At 42.2% G+C, this 22,559-nt stretch overlaps 4 protein-coding genes across 6 annotated transcripts in view; 2 read left to right on the top strand and 2 right to left on the bottom strand.

The window, feature by feature from the left end:
* Positions 1-22,559, top strand: part of LOC127199503 (cornifin-A) — a 219,034-nt gene that overhangs the window by 46,537 nt on the left and 149,938 nt on the right. The gene's annotated exons all lie outside the window — the stretch shown is intronic.
* Positions 10,077-10,719, top strand: LOC127199502 (cornifin-B). 2 transcript variants are annotated; one of them, XM_051157633.1, is made up of 2 exons: positions 10,077-10,226; positions 10,275-10,719. In XM_051157633.1, exons 1-2 carry the CDS (start codon positions 10,095-10,097, stop codon positions 10,602-10,604), a joined length of 462 nt encoding a protein of 153 aa, XP_051013590.1. In that variant the 5' UTR covers positions 10,077-10,094; the 3' UTR covers positions 10,605-10,719. The 2 variants fall into 2 exon arrangements, with proteins under 2 accessions (XP_051013590.1, XP_051013589.1); XM_051157632.1 differs by having other exon boundaries at positions 10,077-10,719.
* Positions 14,619-14,903, bottom strand: LOC127199514 (small proline-rich protein 2D-like). The gene has a single exon (XM_051157648.1). The coding sequence runs from the start codon at positions 14,901-14,903 to the stop codon at positions 14,619-14,621; it is 285 nt and encodes a 94-aa protein (XP_051013605.1).
* Positions 22,405-22,559, bottom strand: part of LOC127199519 (small proline-rich protein 2I-like) — a 46,172-nt gene continuing 46,017 nt past the window's right edge. The window contains exon 3 of the mRNA XM_051157653.1: positions 22,405-22,473. Within this exon, the coding sequence (XP_051013610.1) occupies positions 22,405-22,473 (69 nt within the window). The remainder of the gene's footprint in view (positions 22,474-22,559) is intronic.

Genomic DNA, 22,559 nt, shown 5'->3' with positions numbered 1-22,559 from the left:
TGATGCTGTTTTGGAAGGTTGTGGAGCCTTTGGGACCATGGAGGGCTTAGCAGAAATAAGTCAGTGGGAGTCAGCTTTAAAATGGATACTTACTCTGGTTCCATCTGAGCTCCTTGGCGCCTGCCTGGCCACAGTGTGAACAACCTTGAAGTTCTTGATCCTACAGACCTAGGCCCGACCCTATCATGTTCCTGCCATTATGAACTAAGTATGCCCACTGAAACCAGGGATCAAAATAATTTTCCTCACATCAATTGCTTCTCCTATGTACCCTATCACAGCAATAAGAAAATCACTAAGGCAGTTTCTGATAATCATTTTAATTTAACTATCAAATCCCAATAACTAATGTTCTTACCACTGAAACAAAGAACTAAATAATAATGAAGGAAAAATATGCTTCACATTGCATGTGTTTTGTTGGGATGAGTTATGTTTGGTGACAGAAATCTTAAAATATCTGTCACTCTATACAAGATAATTTTACTTACATTTATACCAAAATCCACTGTGGAGCAAGGGCTCTTCTTCCTCTATCCTGTTACTTATAACCCATGTCCTAATTTTCTTTCTAGTGCTGTGATAAGCACTATGACAAAACCCACCTTGTGGGGAAAAAGGATTTATTTCAGTTTATAGATTACAGCTCACCACTGAAGGAAGCCAGAAGAAAGAACTGAAGGCAGGAACCCAAGAGGCTTACCATCTTGCTTCCTCCCACTTGCTCAGCTACCCTTCTTATACAGCCTAGGCCCAACTGCCTAAAACAATGGTACTGCCTTCAGTAGGCTGGGCCCTCACACATCAATTCGCAAACAAACAAACAAAAATGTACCACTGATAAGAGGCAATTCCTCTTCTAGAATCCTTCTTCTCAGCTATGTCAATGTTTGTAGCAAGTTGACCAAAACTATAACAAATCCTAACAGTCATTCTGCCCACAGTACTCTACCTGGAAGAAAGCACAGAAACCGAGTGTGCTTTCTTTTGAGTTCCTGGATGTAGAGGTAATAATCTTCATTACAAAGATGTTATATCAGTTAGTGTCAGCTGCATAGGTCTACCAATCATTTCAAGACTATGAGCCCTGGAAAAAAACAGTATGATTTTCATGAACATCTCTGTCGCAGTCTAGACTTTTGGCTACAAGTATCTATTACTTTTCTTCTTTCTGTATATAAATTCACCTGTTCCATGAGAGATGGAACTCCTAGACTTAGGATATATCTTGGGGTAACACTAACCAAGCAAGTGAAAGAATTGTATGACAATACTTCAAGTCTTTGAAGAAAGAAATTGAAGAATATACCAGAAGATGAAAAGATCTTCTATGCTCATGGATAGGTAAGATGAATATAGTAAAAATAACCATTTTACCAAAGGCAATCTATAGATTCAGTAGAATCCCCATCAAAATTCAAACATAATTCTTGTATTGTTTTGTTTTTTGAGACAAGTTTTCTCTGTGTAGCTTTAACTGTCCTGGAACTCACTCTGTAGACTAAGCTGGGCTCTGACTCACAAAGATTCACCTGCCTTTGGAGTGCTGGGATTAAAGGTGTGCATGTGCCACCACACTGGGCTCCAACACAATTCTTTACAGACCTTGAAAGAACAATACTCAGCTCCATATGGAAAATCAGAAAAGCCAGGATAGTTAAAACACTTCTGTATAATGAAAGAAATTATCGATGTATCACCATCCACGATTCCAAGCTGTACTAAAGAGCTATAGTAATAAAAAATACCTGCATGGCATTTGCATAAAGCAGACAGATTAATCAATGGAACCCATTCGAAGACCTAGACATAAGTCCACATACCCATGAACACTTGATTTTTTTTTAAATAAAGAAGTCAGAAACATACATTGAAGAAAAGAAAACATCTTCAACAAACGGTGCTGGTCTAATCGGATTTCTGCATGTAGAAGAATGCAAATAGAATCCATATCTATCTGAATGGCTTGTCAATGCCGCAATAATTCCAATTGAACCAAATTAAACAGCAAAAGCAGATTTATTCAGGGATGTGGAGAAAGAAGCAGGTTCTGGGATTGAGCAGAGGTAACAAGCCATGTGGCAGAATGTAGATTGATATAAGTGGGACAATTTAGCTTAAATGAGCTAATTGAGAGTCTGCCCAGTTTAGCCCTAAACTTTGAAATACTAGAAGGTCTTGGCATCTTCATTTTTGCCTGGCAGATCACCAGGGTCATACGACAGGAAACGAAAGGAGACAGTACAGGGAAAGACTACTAAAATTGGGAGGATTCGGGGGCACTATGTGGAAACCTAGTGCAATGGTAACTCCATGGAATCTACAAGGGTGACCCTAGTGAAGACTCTTAGCAATGAGGGACATGGAACCTAAATAGGCCATCTTATGGAACCAGGCAAGGCTTCCAGTGGTGGGACCGGGACATCAACCCAGCCACAAAACCTTCCACTTAACAATTTTTCTGGCCTGCAAAATGTGCTGGGGAGGTGAGATAAAGGCATAGAATTTGTGGGCGTGTCTAACCAATGACTAGTCAAACTTCAGGCACGCACCATGAGAGGGAGTCCATGTCTGGTACTACCTGGGTGACCAGGAACCAGCGGCTGGTTTGTTCTATTTATCTTGGTCCTTCTGACTGATGTAAGCTGAGATCTCAACATAGTTTTAATTTGCATTTCCATAATGGCTAAGGATGTTAAACATTTTTCAAGTGTTTCTTGGCCAATTAAGTTTCATTTGTTGATGATTTTCTTTTAAGTTCTATACCCCATTTTTTAGTTAGGATTTTTCTGTTGATGTGTTTTTAAAATTTATTTATTTTTTAGTTTTTTGTATACTGTAGCTGCTAACCCTCCTTCAGATGTACAATTGGTAAACATATATTTTCCATTCTGTAGGCAACTGCTTTGCTGGAATGATGTCCTTTTCCACACATGAACTTTTTAGCTTCATATGGTCCCATTTACTAATTGCTGGTCTTAATGTATGCAACATCAGTGTCTTATTCAGAATGTTATTTCCCATGTCAATGAGTTTAAGGGTTTCATGAGCCTCTTGTTTTGTTCTATCAGATTCAACATATCTGTTTTATGTTGAGGTACTTGATCCATTAGGTGGTTGAGTTTTGGTCAGGGTGATAAATAAAGGTGTTTTTTCATTCTTCTATATGCAGCTGTCCAGTTTGATGAGCACCATTTGTTGAAGATGTTATATTTTCTTTAGTGTTTATTTTTGTCTTCTTTGTTAAAAATCAGATGCCTCTAGATGTATTTAATTATGTCTGGTGTTTATTTCTATTCCATTGATCAATGTGTTGGTTACTGTGACAATTCCATGCTGTTATTATTATTACTATAGCTCTGTAATGTAACTTGAAATCTCAGGTGTCAATATCTCCAGCAGGTATTTTAGTATTCAAGATTGTTTGTGCTATACTGCTTGTGAGTCTCTGTGCATGTGTGTATGTGTGTGTGTGTGTTTCTACATGAAGATTGGTTTTTTCAATTTCTATGAAGAATTGTGTTGAATTTTTGATGGGGCTTACATTGTGTCTCTAGATTGCTTTTGGTAAAATGGCCATTTTCACAATATTGAGCTTACTGATCCATGAGCATGGGAGATAGTTCCATCTTCTGGTGTCTTCTACAATTTCTTTTTCCTGTGTCTTCAAGTTTTGATTACACAGTGGTTATAGACACCCCATGATAACGTTTTGTGGCTATTGTGAAAGGTACTGTTTCTGTGATTCCTTTATCAATCTGTTTGTCCTTTGTATGTAGGAAGATTACCAATTTTTGTGTGTTAATTTTGTATACTGTTACTTTGCTAAAACTGTTTATAAGATGCAGAAGTTTCCTGGTGGAGTCTCTGAAGTCTTTTACATATAAAATCATACATCATATCATTGAAAATAAAGATAATTTGACTTATTCCTTTTTTATTTGAATCTTCTTGATTGCTTTCATATGTCTTTTCTGTTCTAGCAAAGACTAAAATACTATATTGAATTGCAAACCTCTTAAGATCTTATTGAGCCTTTGTAGTGGAGAAACAAAAATAAGTATCAGATGGCTACTAATAAATGGTGTACTTGGTTAGTTTCCAATTGGTCAGTTACCATCATAGCAGCATCACATCATAGTTTCATAGACATGTATATGAAACGGCATCCCATCATAGTTTCATATACTTGTAATACAATATGTAACATAACTTTATTAAGAAGAGTTTTTTAATGCACAATTGTAATTTGAGGGTTGGGATGATCCGAGGCTTTTCTGAGGCCCTCCTGTGCAGAGAGGGAACACAACTCCTCCTTTAAAGCCAGGAATATGACGGGCAGAATATGTAATGGCATGGAGCCAGGGCCTTGAGGGAGCTGTGGTTTTGGATACTGAACACCCAACTCTTTCTACCATGTAAGGCTAAGGTTGTTAGGCCCAGGGCTGCTATCTTCTCTGTCTATAGCACTCCTGAGATACTCTGTTCCCTTGGTCAACATTTCTTGATTAGCTTCTTACGGACTTCATCCCATTGTATGACAGTTTCTGCTGACTCTGTCCCACCTCTCTCCTGGGAATAGGACATAAGATTCTGTACTTCCACCTACTAGTTATTCTAAGTGGTCTGAAATTTAGAATACCATTTAGTATTTTAAATACTAAATGTCCCTCCCTGAAAACATACAAACTGAGTATATATAGACTGAGTTGTTTGTATTCATGCATTGAGGAATACATATGTTTGTATGTATGTATGTATGTGTATATATATATATATATATATATATATATATATATATATATATGTATTTGACAGCATATGAATTTATAATGCCATGAATTTGAAAGAGAGTAAGCAGAGGTATATGAGAATACTTGGGTGGAAGGGGGAATAATGTAATTATATTATAATCTCAAAATAAAAGAAAGAAAAAAGAAAAAAAGATTCTGTACTTCTTAATAAGGTACCTTGTACAAGACACCCCAATTCCAAACTTTTCTATTCTCTTATCACCTGGTCCTCTCTCTTGGGACCCTGTCACTGAAGAATGACCAGCTGCTCCAGGCCAGTTCTGTCTTCAACAAATTAAGTGACTCACGAGTCTTACTGTCACATACATAACTAAACTCAAAAAGGGTTGCTGAACCAAGAAGAGACTTGATACCCTATGAGCATATACAGGGGGAGGAGGTCCCCCTCAGTGACAGACATATGGGAGGGGAGTAAGGGGAAAGCGGGAGGGAGGGAGGAATGGGAGGATACAAGGGATGGGATAACAATTGAGATGCAGTATGAATAAATTAATAAAATATATTTTAAAGAGTTGCTGAAATTTTTTCCTCAGTAGGTAAATTCCCTATATTAACATAATTTAGATGAGAGTTTTATCTCTAGTAAATATAACCCTTAAATTATAGAGTAGAAGTTCTCACCACCAAAAGCAAAAAGACGAAGGAATGTTACAATTGAGCACAGGAAGAGACATCTCTTTGGCACCCTCTCCTAAGGATGGTTTAAGCAGAGACATGTACAGGCCTGTGGGAAGATGAGTCATCCTGCTCTGAGAAGGACTCGCCGCAACTGTGGTCTCTGTCTCAGTCCCTGTGACACTAGAGCATGCGAGGCAGCTCCAGCATTTTCTCTGGATGTCTACCTAAAGCATTTGCTTCAGATAGTGTCTTACTGTGAATACTCTGCCCTCAGATAGCCCAGTAGCTCCAGTTCTTTGGGGTTATGTCTCTGTGCCACCTCCTGGAAGAGTGTTTACAAATACTAATACCTCCTTGGTGCTCATAATTGCTTACATTGTTATATTTTTTATAGCACTACATATAACATTTTCATTCCCATAATATATATATATATATTTTTTTTAATTTATAATGAATTTCTACCTTCTCCTCCACTGTGGGCAGTCCACATGGCTCAATGTATTTGCCGTTTTTTCACCGATACATCAAAGTGCCAAGTGTCCTATAGACACTCAAAAACTTCTTTGAATGAACGAACCGGGGAAGCTTGATTTTATAGAGCTACAGACCCTCAAATTTTCCATTGTCTCCTACAACCCACTGTGGCTGCAGGAAGCATCACGAGTGCTGAGCACACACCCCAGGAAGGAGGTCCCAGGACGTGCCATCACACGAAGCTCCCTAACTCACTCTTTCACAAGCCTCACATTTGGCTTGGCAATTAACTGATCACGCTCTGTATTGGGATATCCCATGAGTCACCACGTGTCGCAATCTGCCACAGCACTGAGCCTGAGATCTTGAGGTGTGAGAGCAAATGGGCTGTGTTTTGAATATGAGACCAGATGGACATTGGAGAAATTGGAATTTTCTTTAATGCGGTCAAAAAGGGGCATGGAAATTGCGTAATGTTCTTACTTTGTTCTACACTAGATTATTTTGAAGTTTTCGTGGAGAAAGTGAAACACATGGGATTAAAATGAGCTGACAGGGAACACGGCAGTTTTATCTGAGAAAGAATCTCTCTGTGTTGAGTCCAAAGAACACTCACCCAAATATGGTGGGTTCCCTCAATGAGTTTTTCTCTTATTACTAAAAGTTGTTTTCTTAAGTTGATTTTCATTGTAGACAAGAGAAACAAAAAGGAAATCATGTTTTATGATGAATATCTCAAGACTTTAGGCTGATTTCCTAAATTCTTATATCAATTCGACAGTTTTTGTCTATTAGGGGGTTTGGTTGTATAAGGAATGGAGTATTCATAGAGACTTTCTAGTGACTCACAATTTCTGGTAAGGAAATAGGAGGGAGGTGAGACAGCCTACGTCGTGATGGCGGACATGTGGTGAGCAGGAAAGGGAGGTGAGACAGCCTACGTCGTGATGGCGGACATGTGGTGAGCAGGAAAGGGAGGCGAGACAGCTTACGTCGTGATGGCGGACATGTGGTGAGCAGGAAAGGGAGGCGAGACAGCCTACGTCGTGATGGCGGACATGTGGTGAGCAGGAAAGGGAGGCGAGACAGCCTACGTCGTGATGGCGGACATGTGGTGAGCAGGAAAGGGAGGCGAGACAGCCTACGTCATGATGGCGGACATGTGGTGAGCAGGAAAGGGAGGCGAGACAGCCTACGTCGTGATGGCGGACATGTGGTGAGCAGGAAAGGGAGGCGAGACAGCCTACGTCGTGATGGCGGACATGTGGTGAGCAGGAAAGGGAGGCGAGACAGCCTACGTCGTGATGGCGGACATGTGGTGAGCAGGAAAGGGAGGTGAGACAGCCTACGTCGTGATGGCGGACATGTGGTGAGCAGGAAAGGGAGGTGAGACAGCCTACGTCGTGATGGCGGACATGTGGTGAGCAGGAAAGGGAGGCGAGACAGCCTACGTCGTGATGGCGGACATGTGGTGAGCAGGAAAGGGAGGCGAGACAGCCTACATCATGATGGCGGACATGTGGTGAGCAGGAAAGGGAGGCGAGACAGCCTACGTCGTGATGGCGGACATGTGGTGAGCAGGAAAGGGAGGCGAGACAGCCTACGTCGTGATGGCGGACATGTGGTGAGCAGGAAAGGGAGATGAGCCAGCCTATGTCGTGATGGCGGACATGTGATGAGCAGGAAATCATCTTTATGGGTTAGATAAATGTGGTCATAGCTTCTGGGAGAAACATTTCTTTCTCTTTCTGAAGGAGAAACCTCCTGTTAGCACGGCCCCTTCATCCTTTAATATGTGGCTGAGTTAGAGAAAAGATGCTCTGCTTGCCTGTCTCCCCTGAAATCTCTCCCGCACACCCTGTACATGTGCTTCCTAGAATTTGTGACTATACTCTTCAAATGCCCACCACCATAACAACCCACCTCGCCACTGCCCACCAATATCCCGATTTCTCCTCAGTATCCATTATCTGAAACCATCTGCCCAAGACTTTGCTGTATAAGATAGAAAAAGTGGCCAGAATAGAACCAAGTCAGCTCTGGACCTGAAGGGTAATGGTCCTCTCAGTGTACACAGCTCAGAGGTCCCCTCCTCTGAGAGAGACTGCCAGCCTTGTGCCTTTTATTTCTGTATTTTTCCTTGGCGAAAGGGCTCTTAATGGAGGAAAGTCACTTTAGCATTTTTGTCTGCTTGCTTCTTTGTTTATATGTTTTTTATCTCCTTCTTGGGGCTAAGTCCCACTAAGTGACAGATAAGTAGAAGTGTGGCCTAAGTTGCCCCCAGTAGAAGAAAGTAATGACATTATTACCACAGCCTCCCAGAGGAGGAAACGCCTACTGGTTATCCCTCGCCCACTACGATCCTGACCCACCCAGTAAGCTCATCTGACCTGAGGTGCTACTGATGACAACCATAAGACAGAGTTTCTAACACTCGATTTCTCATAATTTTCTTCTTGTTCTTTCAGCCCGTATCAACCAACCCCATGCCCCGTACACATCACACTTGAAGACAGGGCCATATTCTTCAGGGTTAGTGCTCAGATGGCATAGTTGTCAGCATTTGGGGGGGGGGGGAATCACATTGCTGGCGCCATCACAGAAGTGGGTGGAGCACCTAGGGTGAATCACATCAGGCAGGTGAGCAATGGAGATGCAGCAGTCCCAAAAGCGCCCATTTCCTTGAGGCAGGGCTTGCTCCTTCTATAAAAAGGCGAATGTGAAGAGGATGCTACACCAGATCCCAGTGGCCACACCACCTGTCCTCCATACACCAGGTAAGCCTCTCTACGTGGAAACTTTATGCATTTCTGTGGCTTTTACTGGAGCCTTCTCTGCACTTGAGACATCTTCTTTTTCTTTCTCCTCTTATTGAAATTCAGTCATAATATAGGCGAATCACCTGAATTATAGATCCTAGAAACTTTCTTTTTAAAGTAATCACGTATTGAAGGGACTTCAGGTGTAGTTGGCTGGCCTGATCAAGCCTGGCTGGGTCTGGGTCTGGGTAAGAAGCAGAACACAGACCTATCACACTTTAGTGGCAGCTCCTTCTTCGGTTTCTACGGTTCCAATGAGGAGACTTTTGTTCTTTCAACAAAAACGTTTATGAGTTTGCTGTTTCCGGTGTTTGGAACTGCTAAAAGATAATTTAGGCAAAGAGGAGTTTGCTCTATAAAACAGCCTCTTATTTAGAAGCATAAGAACTATAGGCAGCACTGTGAGGAGTCGGTACCAGGAGACAGGGGCCAGTCCTGTGGTAGTTTGGGAAGACAAAAATTTATGAAGTGTTCGCTCTAGAAAAGCTGCCTAAAGTTGGCATAACACGCAGTCTGTGGCAACTGGGAAAGTCTGAGCCAGGAGTTGTGAGAGGATCGCCTGAGGCAGAGGAGCACATGGTCTGCATGTGATGGTGAGGCATGCTGGAGTGGCCACAGGGATTCCACAGTAGTAAGACATTTACTGTAGATGAACAGTGGGCTGTGAGCATTTTACTATTCTTATTTTCTTTTTTCCACTAGTATATAATATGTATTGATTTTTTATTTAAATAATTTATTCATATTACATCTCTATTGTTATCCCCGCACTTGCATCTTCCCATTCGCCCCTCCCCCCTCTTTCACCCTATCCCTCTCCCCTAGGCCTATGACAGAAAGGGACCTTCTCCCCCACCATATGATCACAGCCTATCAGGTCTCATCCTAGTAGCCTGCTTCCCCTTCCTCTGAGTACCATCAGGCTGCCCCACCAAGGGGAATGGTCAAATAGGAGCCATCAGAGTTCATGTCAGAGTCAGTCCCCGCTCTCCACACAACTGTGGAGAATGTGCTGTCCATTGGCTAGATCTGAATAGGGGGTCTAGGTTTACTGCATGTATTGTCCTTGGTTGGTGCAGTAGTTTGTGTTATTTTCCATCACATTTCCATGTGAGCCAATGTCTCATATTCCTACCAAAGCCCTCTGCTAACTGTGCCTTATGTTATGTAGGAAGAGAAGGCAGCCAGAAAATCTCTGCTTGTTTAGAACTACACAGGTCACCAGGACAAAGTGCCTTCGTGGTAGAGAGAGAAAGGAGAACTTTCACTTGCTAGGTCGTTGGAAGTGGTACCGCCTGTGGGTTCTTGCCAATCCATTCCTTCATGCATCATTTATTCTCTTTCTAGGTCCTGCTATCTTTGAAGCATGAGCTCACACCAGCAGAAGCAGCCCTGCACAGTTCCTCCCCAGCTGCACGAGCAGCAAGTGAAACAGCCTTGCCAGCCGCCACCTCAGGAGCCATGTGTCTCCCAAATCAAAGAGCCCTGCAACACCAAGGTTCCTGAGCCCTGCCACCCCAAGGCTCCCGAGCCCTGCCACCCCAAGGCTCCTGAGCCCTGCCACCCCAAGGCTCCTGAGCCCTGCCACCCCAAGGCTCCCGAGCCCTGTCACCCCAAGGCTCCTGAGCCCTGCCACCCCAAGGCTCCCGAGCCCTGCCACCCCAAGGCTCCCGAGCCCTGCCACCCCAAGGCTCCTGAGCCCTGTCACCCCAAGGCTCCTGAGCCCTGTCACCCAAAAGCTCCCGAGCCCTGCCACCCCAAGGCTCCCGAGCCCTGCCACCCCAAGGCTCCCGAGCCCTGCCACCCCAAGGCTCCTGAGCCCTGTCCCTCAACTGTCACTCCAGTACTGGCCCAACAGAAGACAACACAAAAGTAATACGACTGTATTACAAAGTTGTCCCTCGGGGAAGCTGATCACCAGATGGACACTGAGGCTCAAACTCCGTTCTGTTTGAGCATACTAGGGCTTCGCATCACAGTCCCCACTTCTCATTTATGTGCTACAGAAGTGTTTTAACTTATACATGTGGGGCCCCTGAGTTTCTGAATTCAATTGAGGACTTGGTAGCTAAACTAGTTTGTGCACTCAGAAGTCTTCTGAAGAGGGATCAAGATACAAGTGATTCCCTTCTGTTCGGTTCCTATTAAATCTCCTTCCACTTCGGACTGTGTGCTGTTGTCTGACTCAGCGATTTCTTACTTTTCCCGGTGAAACGAAGGCTATTCGCAGACACCTGAAGGACATAAAAAGGCTTCCTTTGATTGACACCTGATCCTGGCACTAACATCCAATCCTGGCCCTGGTGGGTGGTTGACTCTTCCCACTGAGGATTCCCAGGATGCCAGAGGAGAGCTAACCAATGCCATTAGAGGCTTTTGCGTTGAGCACCCAGGGCTCAGTGGGTCACTCTAGAGTTTAGTTAGTTCTTGGCCAAGGTGGATCTGAATTATCTAACCTCGAGTGCTCCATCCCCAAATTGGGCTTCTTGCTTTCTAACTTAGTCACCTGCTTCTGCTCACTTCAAGAAATCTTCCAACAGAAGCGAATCTGCCCCTGCTGCTCCTGGCCCGCTTGCCCTCCTGTAGGTGATGGCCAAGTGGTCACAAACAGCGGAGCCTAGGAGCGGGAGCAAGGCAGGGATGGCTGCTGCATGGAGAACTCAGTCAGCAGTGACCCTTGAGAAGAACAGACTCTCGTGAGGCAGGCTTCAGGGAGGCAGCTCATTTAAGTGAGGGGAACAAATCTTTGGGGAGTGGGTGAAGGCTTTTGCTGGGAGTGTACGTCATTGGCTGGGGCCAAGGTGCTAGAGATGCCTTATTTTCATGAAGAGGAATTCCAGGTGCTTTCTGGACATGACCTCATAAGGAAAGAGGAAGTTTAGCCTGTACCCTGGCCTCTCACCTGCCACCTGGTGGCAGAGGTGGGGACCATAAGGCCATATCTGCTGGGACATGAAAGCCTAGGGCAGGGAGAGAATGGTCCTACTCCTGCCTGTCTCAAGATGAGAGTTTTGGGGTTTGGACACAGCTCGACCTCGCTCTTGCTCCAGGCCAACTGCTCCATCACAGGGCCCCCCAGCTCCACATGCCTCTTTTTTACTCATTTCTTCTACATACCCATAATTCAACAAGCGTGGACTCATAGTCACCACAATTGTTATCTCAGTCAGTCCTCTAGGAGGCTCCCTAGAGGGGTGTGGTCTAGGGAATAAGTACTCATTAAAACACACACACTCTCACATACACACAACATGCATACACTCACATAAATACATACACTCACATACACACACACACACACGTGCTCACATACATACATACACACACAAACACACGCACACAACCTGCACACACTTACACACAACCTGCACACACTCACACACAAACTCAAATACAATATGCACGCACGCCCGCTGCAATCCTCATAAGAGTTGGAAGCAAAACCTGGCTCACCAGATGATTGGGTCAGAGCTTTATCTGACCAGAAGGGAAACTTAGATTCCACCAGAAAACATGAGTCACGTCCTAGAAGCTAAATGAAAGTTCAGCTGCCAAAGTAACAAAATTAGCTATTCATGTCACAAATAAGTGTCTACAACACATCTGTTAGTCTTGTCAGAGACTTCTGCATAATTCTCAACTTTATGCTAGGTTTCAGAGGTCATGGTGTTCCCGTTGATTTCTGGTCACGAGGCACCCGGACCTTGGCTCGCTTCTGAGTGGACACCATTACAGGCAGAGTGAGAGGCTTGTTGATGCTTTGGAGATGATGCTTGGAACTGAGAAGAGGGATTTTAGCAAGGGAGACCTTCGAGACAGACGTGACTCTAAGCTCTGTGGAAGAGGGGGGAAATACAACACAAGAGGAAGCACGCAGAAGGGACCCTGATGCTGTAGACGGACCTGTCCATGTCTCAGGAAATTAAAGCGCCAGTTTCCAGTGAGAGCATCCGCAGGATAAGCTGCCCTATACTTTTAGTAAGTGGAAGTTCTGGTAAAGACATCGACTTTTATCCTTTCAATCCCCGAGAATGTTTAGTTTCTCAAACACAAGTGCTAGAAGATTACACATTTCTTCCTCCTATAGCATCTTACTATGGTTTTGTGCCTCGCTCATATTATGAGGAATTTTCTTTTCGAGTGATGCAACAGAAAATTCCACTCTTATTCAGGAGCAATGTTCAACATTTAATATTAAATGACTGCCACAAAAGACCTCCAGAAAGGCACAATCAACTTTGCGACATTTAGATCAATCCCCTAAGGACACTTTGATCACGCACCCCTTGAAGCAGCCATTGCAGGTGTAACTCAGTTTCCACAGACGGAACACAGGCTCTACTCCAGAGAGTCAACGATTCGGGTCTATCTTCAAGGCACCTCTAATCTGACAACATTAGTGACGTTATGATTATTTTAGTTTAAACTTAAGAGAAGACTCACCCACTTACAATCCCATTTGAAAACCCACAATACGTGAGACCCGACATGACTAAAAGGCTGGGTACTTGGTAACTGAGCTGCATAAAAGTGACTCTGCAAATCTAACTAATATTGAAATTACCCACTATGCTTCAAAAAATGGAGTCAGAACAATTCAGGTGTGCAACAGTGAGGATGTGGCGTTTTGTGGTGGCTAGAAAAAATGTGGCATGCATGGGGGTGAGACAGACACTTTTATACCTTTGCCCCTGTTCCCTCCTTTTATTCTGTAGTCCCTGTTTTAAGGACTGTGAGGAGTATGCACATGGCACCCCACTGACTCCCCCAAATTTTTACTTTCCTGAAATATTATATAGAAAACAAAGTTTGATTAGAAAGTGAAATGTACAGAATAATACATTTAAAATAATATTTCCTATACTAGTTACATGTAAGTCACATATACATGTATATAATCATGGGCAGAGGCTGTTGACAAATGACTATTTACTAATTCCTTCTCAGGCACTGTGCTAAATGTAATGAAAATGCTAATAAAATTCTATGCCAAGAACAAGTTCATGATGTAAATGTTAGTTTCCTGAACAGGGGGATGGAGGAATTGAATTTCTGAATATGTGAATAATTTGTTCCTCAAAAGAGTCAAGTGGTAACTGAAGGCAGTAACAGGAGTTTGAAGAATTTTTAAATTAATATTTAGCACAGCTTCAAACTCAGAGAAGATTGATGATGGGAGTCTTGGCCAGACAGTCTCTGTGGGTGAGTGGGAAGTGCTCTCCGTAATATCATGTGCTCGAATCTGGAGGTTAGAACTGTTTAGAAAGCTGTAGAGCCTTAAGGAGGTGGATCTTTGCTGGTAACGGGGAATAGAATTTGAGCTCCAAAACATGGGCCCACTTCTTGTATGCTATTCACTCATTAATAGTACATACAATGGGACCGTTCATCTGCCACCATGCCTTCAACAGTATGACTGTACTCTCTCAAATTGTAGGCAAAAATAAGGTCTCCCTTCCTTAAGTTGCTTATTTTGAGGGACTTATGTACAGGGAAAATAAAAGTAAATAATACAGAATCAGATGAGAGAGAAAGGGTACTAACCATAAGGCAATTTTCCATATGACCTCCAAACTTGTACTTTATTCAGAATATGAAATGACAGTGACAATTGTCCAAGTTACATATGCCCCAGCCCAGGTGACAGACAGACTGGGGTACTGGAACACCAAGGAAGGACCATTTTCATCAGCCCCTTGATGACGGCAACAGGAGAATATCCGCAGGGATATTCCTTCCCTATCAGAGATCATCACTGGTGTTATGGGTGAAGGATGAAAATTATTCTGCATCTATAAATGGACTTTGAAAGGAAGATGGAGGTGCTGCCACGGAAGCACTTGACATGAATTCACTTCTCTTCCGCTGGTCCTGATGACTGCTGAGGCCCTCACTTGCTCTTGGGTGGGCACTTCTGCTGGCATGGTGGAGGAGGCTGCACAGGAGGGCATTTCTGCTGGCATGGCTGAAGGGGACACGGCTCAGGACAAGGCTCAGGACATTTTGGGGGAGGACAAGGCTCAGGACACTTTGGGGGAGGACAAGGCTCTGGGCACTTTGGAGGAGGACAAGGCTCTGGGCACTTTGGAGGAGGACAAGGCTCAGGGCACTTCGGGGCTGGGCACACAGGAGGAGGCTGGCACGGCTGTTTGCACTGCTGCTCTTGGTAAGACATTATGTTGAAGTCTCAGGATCTGAAAAACATTACATGACATTTCATTCTCACAAGTGGTAATTCTCTCATAGAGAAAGTTTAAGTTTATAGATTGAATAGTAATTCTCTCATATACACACATTAATCCCCCAACTCTTCTTTTAGGACTTCCTGGATTTTCCCTCTGAATTTAGGGATTTGTTTCATTTAACTTTGCAATTCCTTCTGTGCTTACACACCCTATAACCAGAAACATCTCTGTTCCAAAGAACAAAGTAGCATTGCTTGCATAAGACAACATATTCAAGAATGGAAATCCCAAATTCTGAAACACTAAGTAATTTCAAAACTAGTCTTTATCACCATTAGCACTTGTGAAATCCTAGAAGATAGTGTTCACAGGAGAGGATGCCTAGAAAAATGCAAAAATCCAATGCCTGTTAAGATATAACCTGCCAGGCCTGGTAGCACACGTCTTTAATCCCAGCACTGGGAAGCAGAGGCAGGTGGATCGCTGTGAGTTCGAGGCCAGCCTGGTCTACAAAGTGAGTCCAGGATAGCCAAGGCTACACACACACACACACACAAAAAAAAAAAAACCCTGTCTTAAAAAACAAAAACAAACAAACAAAGATTGTAAAGGGCACCAAAATTTAAGAAAATAAAAAAATTTCCATTCTACAATCTTCTTCAAAGCAGCCCTTCCTATTGATAAACAATCTACACACAAAATAAAAAACAAACTAACATAGTATATCACTCTATTACATTGCTAAATTTCAGATTAAAGCTAACGTTTTTAATCACAATTTGGAACTAGAAAACTCCCCTCTCCAAATTAAATCGCATGAGAAGACCATAAACACAGATCAGTTCAGGAATTCAGACTCACCAGGTTCTCCGTAGTCCAGGGCTTGGGTACCAAGCGTGTTGTAGTCCTTCATACAAGCATCTTTTTATAGGACCGGCTGCCCCACCCAGTAGGATGTAAAACTGCTTGATTGGGGCTTGTCCAAAATTCAAATCCATGTATAACTTGCCTAACCGGGACTCTCCAAAATAGGAAATATTTTGTTCAATAGGAAATATCCTGTTCTTGGACATAGTCACTAGGTGATTTCAGTGACTCAGAGACCGTCCCATCTTTCTCAACTTCAGTATTTTATTGCAGCAGGAAGAGCTAAGAGTGTGTTTTAACTGGTTGTCACAAATTCTCTTTCTTGGTTTTAGACACTAACTGCTAGATCTTCACTGGATCTAAAAACTATTTACTCCACCTGCTCCTCATTTTGAAGAACATAGATTTATTTACTCTCATAAGATTAAGACCTGGTTTACCTCCTAATTGTGTAATTTGATGACTATTTATCAAATAAAGCCATGTGTAACCAGTATGTTTGAGAGCCTTGTCCTTTATTATTCCATCAATATTCTAGGGACCCAGGCTGGAAATAGAATATTAAATGTGTAAACTGCTGTTGCTAGAGCCCTATAGGGTGCACAATGTGTTGAGGAAGGCTTCCAAGAATCAATGTAATTGAATTTTAACTTAAAAAGTAAAAAGAATACACAAATACTATTACCTTATAATTAAAGAAGGAAATGGAGAATGAGGAAGGTGAAACAATGTTTTACGTAGTCCCAGCTCTGCTTCTGAGAAGTACATGAGCACTGAGTCAACCTCAGTCAAGAACATCAGGTTCCTGTGGCTGTCGATGCTTCTGAGCAAAAGGCAGAGGGCTTATCTGAGAATGCGTTGTGCGTGTCCCTCAGGGGAAAGAGCCATCGGCTCGTCACTTGAGGCGAGGTGACATCACTGGTGCATGGGTCACACAGGCCAGTGCACAGGGCAGAGTCAATAGAATCCATCCAATATGTCACTTACTACTCTCCATAGTCCCAATTACATCTGATGCATCATCTGAGGGAAGTGTCTCATTTCTGATATCCAAAAATCAGAAGCGGACCTGGCAAGCTGGGATTGTAGTGTCAGATAACGGCAGTTTGCTTGCTTTTGAGGTTCTTGTTCTAAGTACCTCATACCAAAGGGAATGGATGGTGAAAGACAGAATATGAAGGGCTAAATTGGAATGGGAAGGCAGAATAAAGGAGGAAATATGAAGAGGGATAACTCTTGCTAAAGTATAGTTGATAAAGCCATTTGTATGCCTGCTGCTAGAGAAGGGCCCCAAATTTAAATGTGTACACATGTAAAAAAGGAGTTTTAGTAGTTACTTCACAAGACTGTAACTTGGCAATTTATATTAGCAAATAAAAACCCCAGTACCAGGAAATAATTATCTCTTCTGAATTTTGGTCAGTGGGGTCCCATAGGCCATGAAACAGTTTAGGCTGTTGACAATACTCTTGGCTACCCTCCAGAAATTTATCTTTTGATCATCTGACTATTGCTGAAGATACCACACACTTGAGACATAGAATAGGAAGAAATAACACAGACACTCACCTAAAAACCTTGTCCCTACTACCTAGCTTTCATGACTCTGGAATTACATATTGCCAGAGGGTAAAACAATTATTAGTCTCACCTCTCCGTGAAACCTACGAGCTACACTGACTGGCCTGATACCATATGCCAGCTGGTGAAGTAGTGTCATGTCTGTTATGGAAGTAACCAACTACTTCCTGATTACGTTTAAGGACCAGCTTAATGAAATGGAACCCACAGCAGGTGTTGGTACTGTTAATAAGGCCCTACACCTATTACCCAACCACAAAACACCAAGGCTTGTAACTCCCTGCTTACAGCTTTTCTGCCCAAACGCCATCCAATCATATACTGTAAAAACCATTTCTTTATCTACAACCTATAAAAACTCCTCTCAATTGAGACTAGAGGCCACTTTCCTGCATCTGCTGTGTCAGTGCATTAGAGGGTGGCCCGGGTTAGAACCTGCAATAAAGACTTCCTTGCCATTGCGTTTGGACTCGGCTTTTGGGTGGTCTGTTCAGGGAGTCTCTCAAAATTTGGGCATAACAGTATAAACTTGCAGCAATTGGAGCAGTGTGCACAAGACCAGTGCAAGGTTAAGACAGACAAAAACTCAGCATGGAGAGATAAGCTTAAATATAAAACCTCATCACTAGCTGATGAACTGTTTGCATTTAATAGGTAGAGGGAGAAAGAGAGGTAGTTATCTTTAATGAACAAAAGTGTAACTTTTATTCACCATATGTAATTGTTATCTCTGTGGTTTACTGCTGAATAAACTCACCCTTTCTATCTCTTTCTGAACCCTGGATGGCTTATTTAACTCAGCTTTTCTGGCCCAAACTCATCTCCAAGATGATTGATTCAAACTGTTCTCTTGGCTTCTGACTAAATTGCTCTACCTGGCCTAAAATTAACCCCGACAATCTGTTCGTATCTTCTGGCTCCTTCTCATTCTCTGTCTTGTTCTAGATGTACCTGTGTCTAACTTGTTCTCTCTGAAACACAACTGTCTGGGTAAAACTGCTCCCTGCCGCCCGCCCGCCCCTCTCGTGTGTGTGTGTGTGTGTGTGTGTGTGTGTGTGTGTGTGTGTGTGTGTGTGTGTGTGCATGTGCACATGCATCCGATGCTCTCTTAAGTCACCTCTCTTTCCTGTCCTGTTCTCATGAGAGTTGACCACATAGCTGACTAATTCTGCTAGATGCTTCGGTTACAGCAAAGTGTTGTAGGTAACAAATATTTTTTTCATGCTATGCCATATATATATATGTGTGTGTGTGTGTGTGTGTGTGTGTGTGTGTGTGTGTGTGTGTGTGATACGACAATGTCAAGCATGGGAAGGCAATCAGCAACAACAAGAACCAACCTATGGACAAAGCCTCCAAGCCTCTGTGGTTCATGCCTACCAGGGTACATCCAACAAAGACCTGCAAAATTGTGCACTGTCTTCAGGAAGCTCAATTGCTTTCTTCAAGTCCATTCCTGCTTTATTGGTTTCTGGAATCTTACCAGAAGCAATTTACAGATTCAGCGCAATCCCCATTAAAAACTCCAACACAGTTCTTCACAGAAATAGAAAAGCTGATCTTAAACTCACACGGAAACAGACAAAAAAGCCCAGTATACCTAAAACAAACATGAAAAATTAAAACAGTGCTACAGTTATCACCATCTCAGAGTTCAAATTATATTATTTTTCTTAGTAATAAGAAAAGTATGCAGAATCAATGACCAAACTCTGCCAAGATGGGGTAAGCAAGTCCTCAATAGGTCCTGCTTCACAAATATGTCTGCCATATATAATGGGCCAGAAGGCTGAGGTGATGCTCCAATGTTATAGAGAGGTTTTTGGTGATTGTCTAGGCATAGAACTGTCTGTTACTTTCTCATTTTGCTAACTTGCACTTTCTGTTTACTCAGAGAATTAATTTTATTCCTTCTCAAGTCTCTGATGGAGTTGAAGACCAGATAGTTTAGTTTTACAATTAAGCTTAGTTGTTTAGGAGTTAAGGTGTTTTTAGGTCTAGATAGATGTTTTTAGGTTGACAGAGATGAGATATGATAGATACAGACTGACATTCAGAATTGTAGATGCACCAAGATAGTAAAGATGTTTTCTCCAAGGTTGCCAAATACAAATAGACAAAACACCATGAATGTAACATTTATATAATTCCTAATTGTTTTGTGGCCCTTCTTGCTATATGTAGCTTATTGTATGTGTAATAATATAAATGTATATGTAAAGTAAAAATAATAAATGAAAAAAATTAAGAAAAAGAAAAGTATGATATTGCCATATAAACAGGCACACTCTTCAATGGGATATCCTATTGGGACTCCAAATGAGAGACGCATGGGAGAACAGCAAAATAAAAGGATCCAGAGGGTCCTAGAAATCTACAAGTAGAACAATATGATAGGCAGATTTGGGCCCAGGGGTCCCACTCAAACTAAGGCACCAGCCAAGGACAATACAGGAGGTAAACTTTAAACCCCTTCCCAGATCTAGCCAATGGTCAGAATATTCTCCACAGTTGAGTGGATAGTGTGATATGACTTTCTCACGTACTCTGGTGCCTCACATTTGACCATGTCCCCTGGAGGGGGAGACCTGGTGGCACTCAGAGGAAGGACAGCAAGTAGCCAAGAAGAGACTTGATACCCTATGAGAATATATAGGGGGACGTAATCCCCCTCAGGAACAGTCATAGGGGAGGGGAATAATGGGAAAATGGGGGGGGGGAATGGGAGGATACAAGGGATGGAATAAACATTGAGATGTAACAAGAATAAATTAAAAAAAAAGAATAAAAGTAAATATAAGTGCTAAAAAAAAAAAATCTCCTGTACAACCAAGAGCATGAACATTCAAAAAGGGAGAATGAAAAGAACAATCTTTACCAATTATACATTTGCCAGAGGAGGAAGAAAGCTATTATGATGTTAAAGGTTTTCAAAGGTTCACAAATCCTCCGTTCCATACCATAGCTGGAGTGCAGCTACATTCAAGGACAAATGCACTGCCAGCAGTGATGGCACCTTGTAAGGTCTTGATACAATGATAATGCCTTGGAGTTAATCATCTGTCAGGCATTACGCTGAGCCACTTAATGCCCAGGATAACTCAGTTATTTTCACTCTAGGAAGAAAGTGAAGTTGACATACGGAGGAGTTAAATATCTTATTCCAGATTGTCATTTTGACAGTTGACAGCCAGATAGGAATTTTATCCAATGCTGAAAGACTCCTTGTTTTGTGGAGTCCAAATCTTGAGACAAGCTACTTAAGAGAGCAACTAATCATAAAACGTGAGCATTGATTAAGAACAGAGGCTCCACCAGGAAAAATGAGCTTCATCTGGGGAAGAAATGAAATGTAAATAGGCCTAGTCTTGAAATTGGCTGTTTATATACCAGATAAGTAATGACAGACTAATGTTACTCTGTGAGAAATTTTGCCTTGAAAGTCCCACTGAGACCTAGAAATTGTATTGTCTATATTTTTTTGTCTGGAGACATGGGAACCTTGCCTCACATTTATAGGAGGGATGAGGGTTTCAGTGTTGGCCCAGCTGACTAAACATCCCACAGTATATCTCAGTCCCTAAGACTGAACAGAGTTGTCATTTGTCATAACTTGAATTGACTGGAGTGCTCACAAGTTGTGAGGAAAATCTCCATATCTGTTGTATTAACAGCTATAACCAAACACAGGAAGCACCAAGTTGAACACAGGAAGAATTAGATTGACTCATAAAATAGCTTCAGAAATGAGACACAAGCAGAATTCATTTAAATATTATAGGCAATTAAAGAAAGGTCGAAGAAATTGTCAAAGGTCGAATGGAGACAAATAATTTTTTGAAAGTTATTTCCACATATCTTCTGTACTTGTGTTTTAAGAATTGCCAAACATTTAAGTGGGATGATCCCCCAATTCCTTTACAGCCCTTTATCTTCTATATTACATAAGAAGTAAAGAGAATATAAAAAAGAGTAGAATATAAGTAACAATATATTCTAGGGTTACATTTCCTATGCAAGTTAGTTATGTCTAAGCCACTTCAACACTGAACTATCTGTGGTTAATATCTCTGTGGCAGTGGTGGAAATGGTCCTAATAATGTTGTAGGTGGTGGTCGCAGTGACTGGTGGCTACTGTGTTAGACATAATGGACATGGAAACAGTGAATATTGAGTCATAAAGAATATTGATATTTTGTTGTATTCATGCAAATCCATATAGCTGCATATCATTATGTTAAGAAAAATAGAAACGTTATAAAAGTCAAGATGGGCATGTTTGTTTAAAATACAAAATCAGAACAAATTAACTAGGACACATTAATGTACACATGTAACTATTAGGGCAGAGTAAGGGTGCAAGTGAGAGCAAATGTGTGGGATATAGGTAGGAATGTGATCCCAGCCATACATGCGTGACTGAACATCACATCATCTTAAGTGAGCGTTCCTAAAAGGAGAGATTATAGTTATGGTAGAATGAAATAATCTGTCCTCAAATAAATCAAACACTAAGTAGTCTTTGTTATGTTCCAAAAATATGTTATTATTCTAAATTATTGTTATAATCCAAAAGTCAAAATGCAATTTCTACAGATGGGCATGTGGACCAAAGGTTAAAAGTAAAGGAAGATGAGCATGTTATAAAGGCAGTAAAGTAAGTACTAGAAGAAAAGAGCACATGAATACCACCAATAGCATTGTATTTTATTCAGGAAATGGGACAATAGTGACACGCAGATTTGGAAAGCATGCTCTGAGGAGGATACTGAGAAGACATCAGCTGATCTTCTCTCTGAGCATCTGGGATACTGAAGCACTGAAAAAAGGGGGTGATTTCCAGCAGTCCCTTGACAACAGCGTGAGAACAGTGCCAGAGAAAGGCCTTCTCCACATCAGTCACAGCAGGCACATGAAGGACGAAGTGCGGAGAAGATTCTTCTGCGTCTGTACAGTAGGCTTTGAATGGAAGACAGATGTGATACTATGGATGTGTGTGAGAAAGATTCTTTCTCTTCCTTGGTCCTGATGACTGCTGAGGCCTCATTTGCTCTTGGGTTGATAGTCCTGCTGGCAAGGTGGGGGAGGTTGTACGGGAGGGCATTTCTGCTGCCATACCTGAGAGGGACATGGTTCAGGACAAGGCTCAGGGCACTTTGGAGGCAGACAAGGCTCTGGGCACTTTGGGGGAGGACAAG

This window comes from Acomys russatus, chromosome 15 (genome assembly GCF_903995435.1).
Source record: "Acomys russatus chromosome 15, mAcoRus1.1, whole genome shotgun sequence".
Lineage (NCBI taxonomy): Eukaryota > Metazoa > Chordata > Mammalia > Rodentia > Muridae > Acomys > Acomys russatus.
The sequence above is the reverse complement of the archived record's forward strand: the minus strand, read 5'-3'. Positions and strand labels throughout refer to the sequence as shown.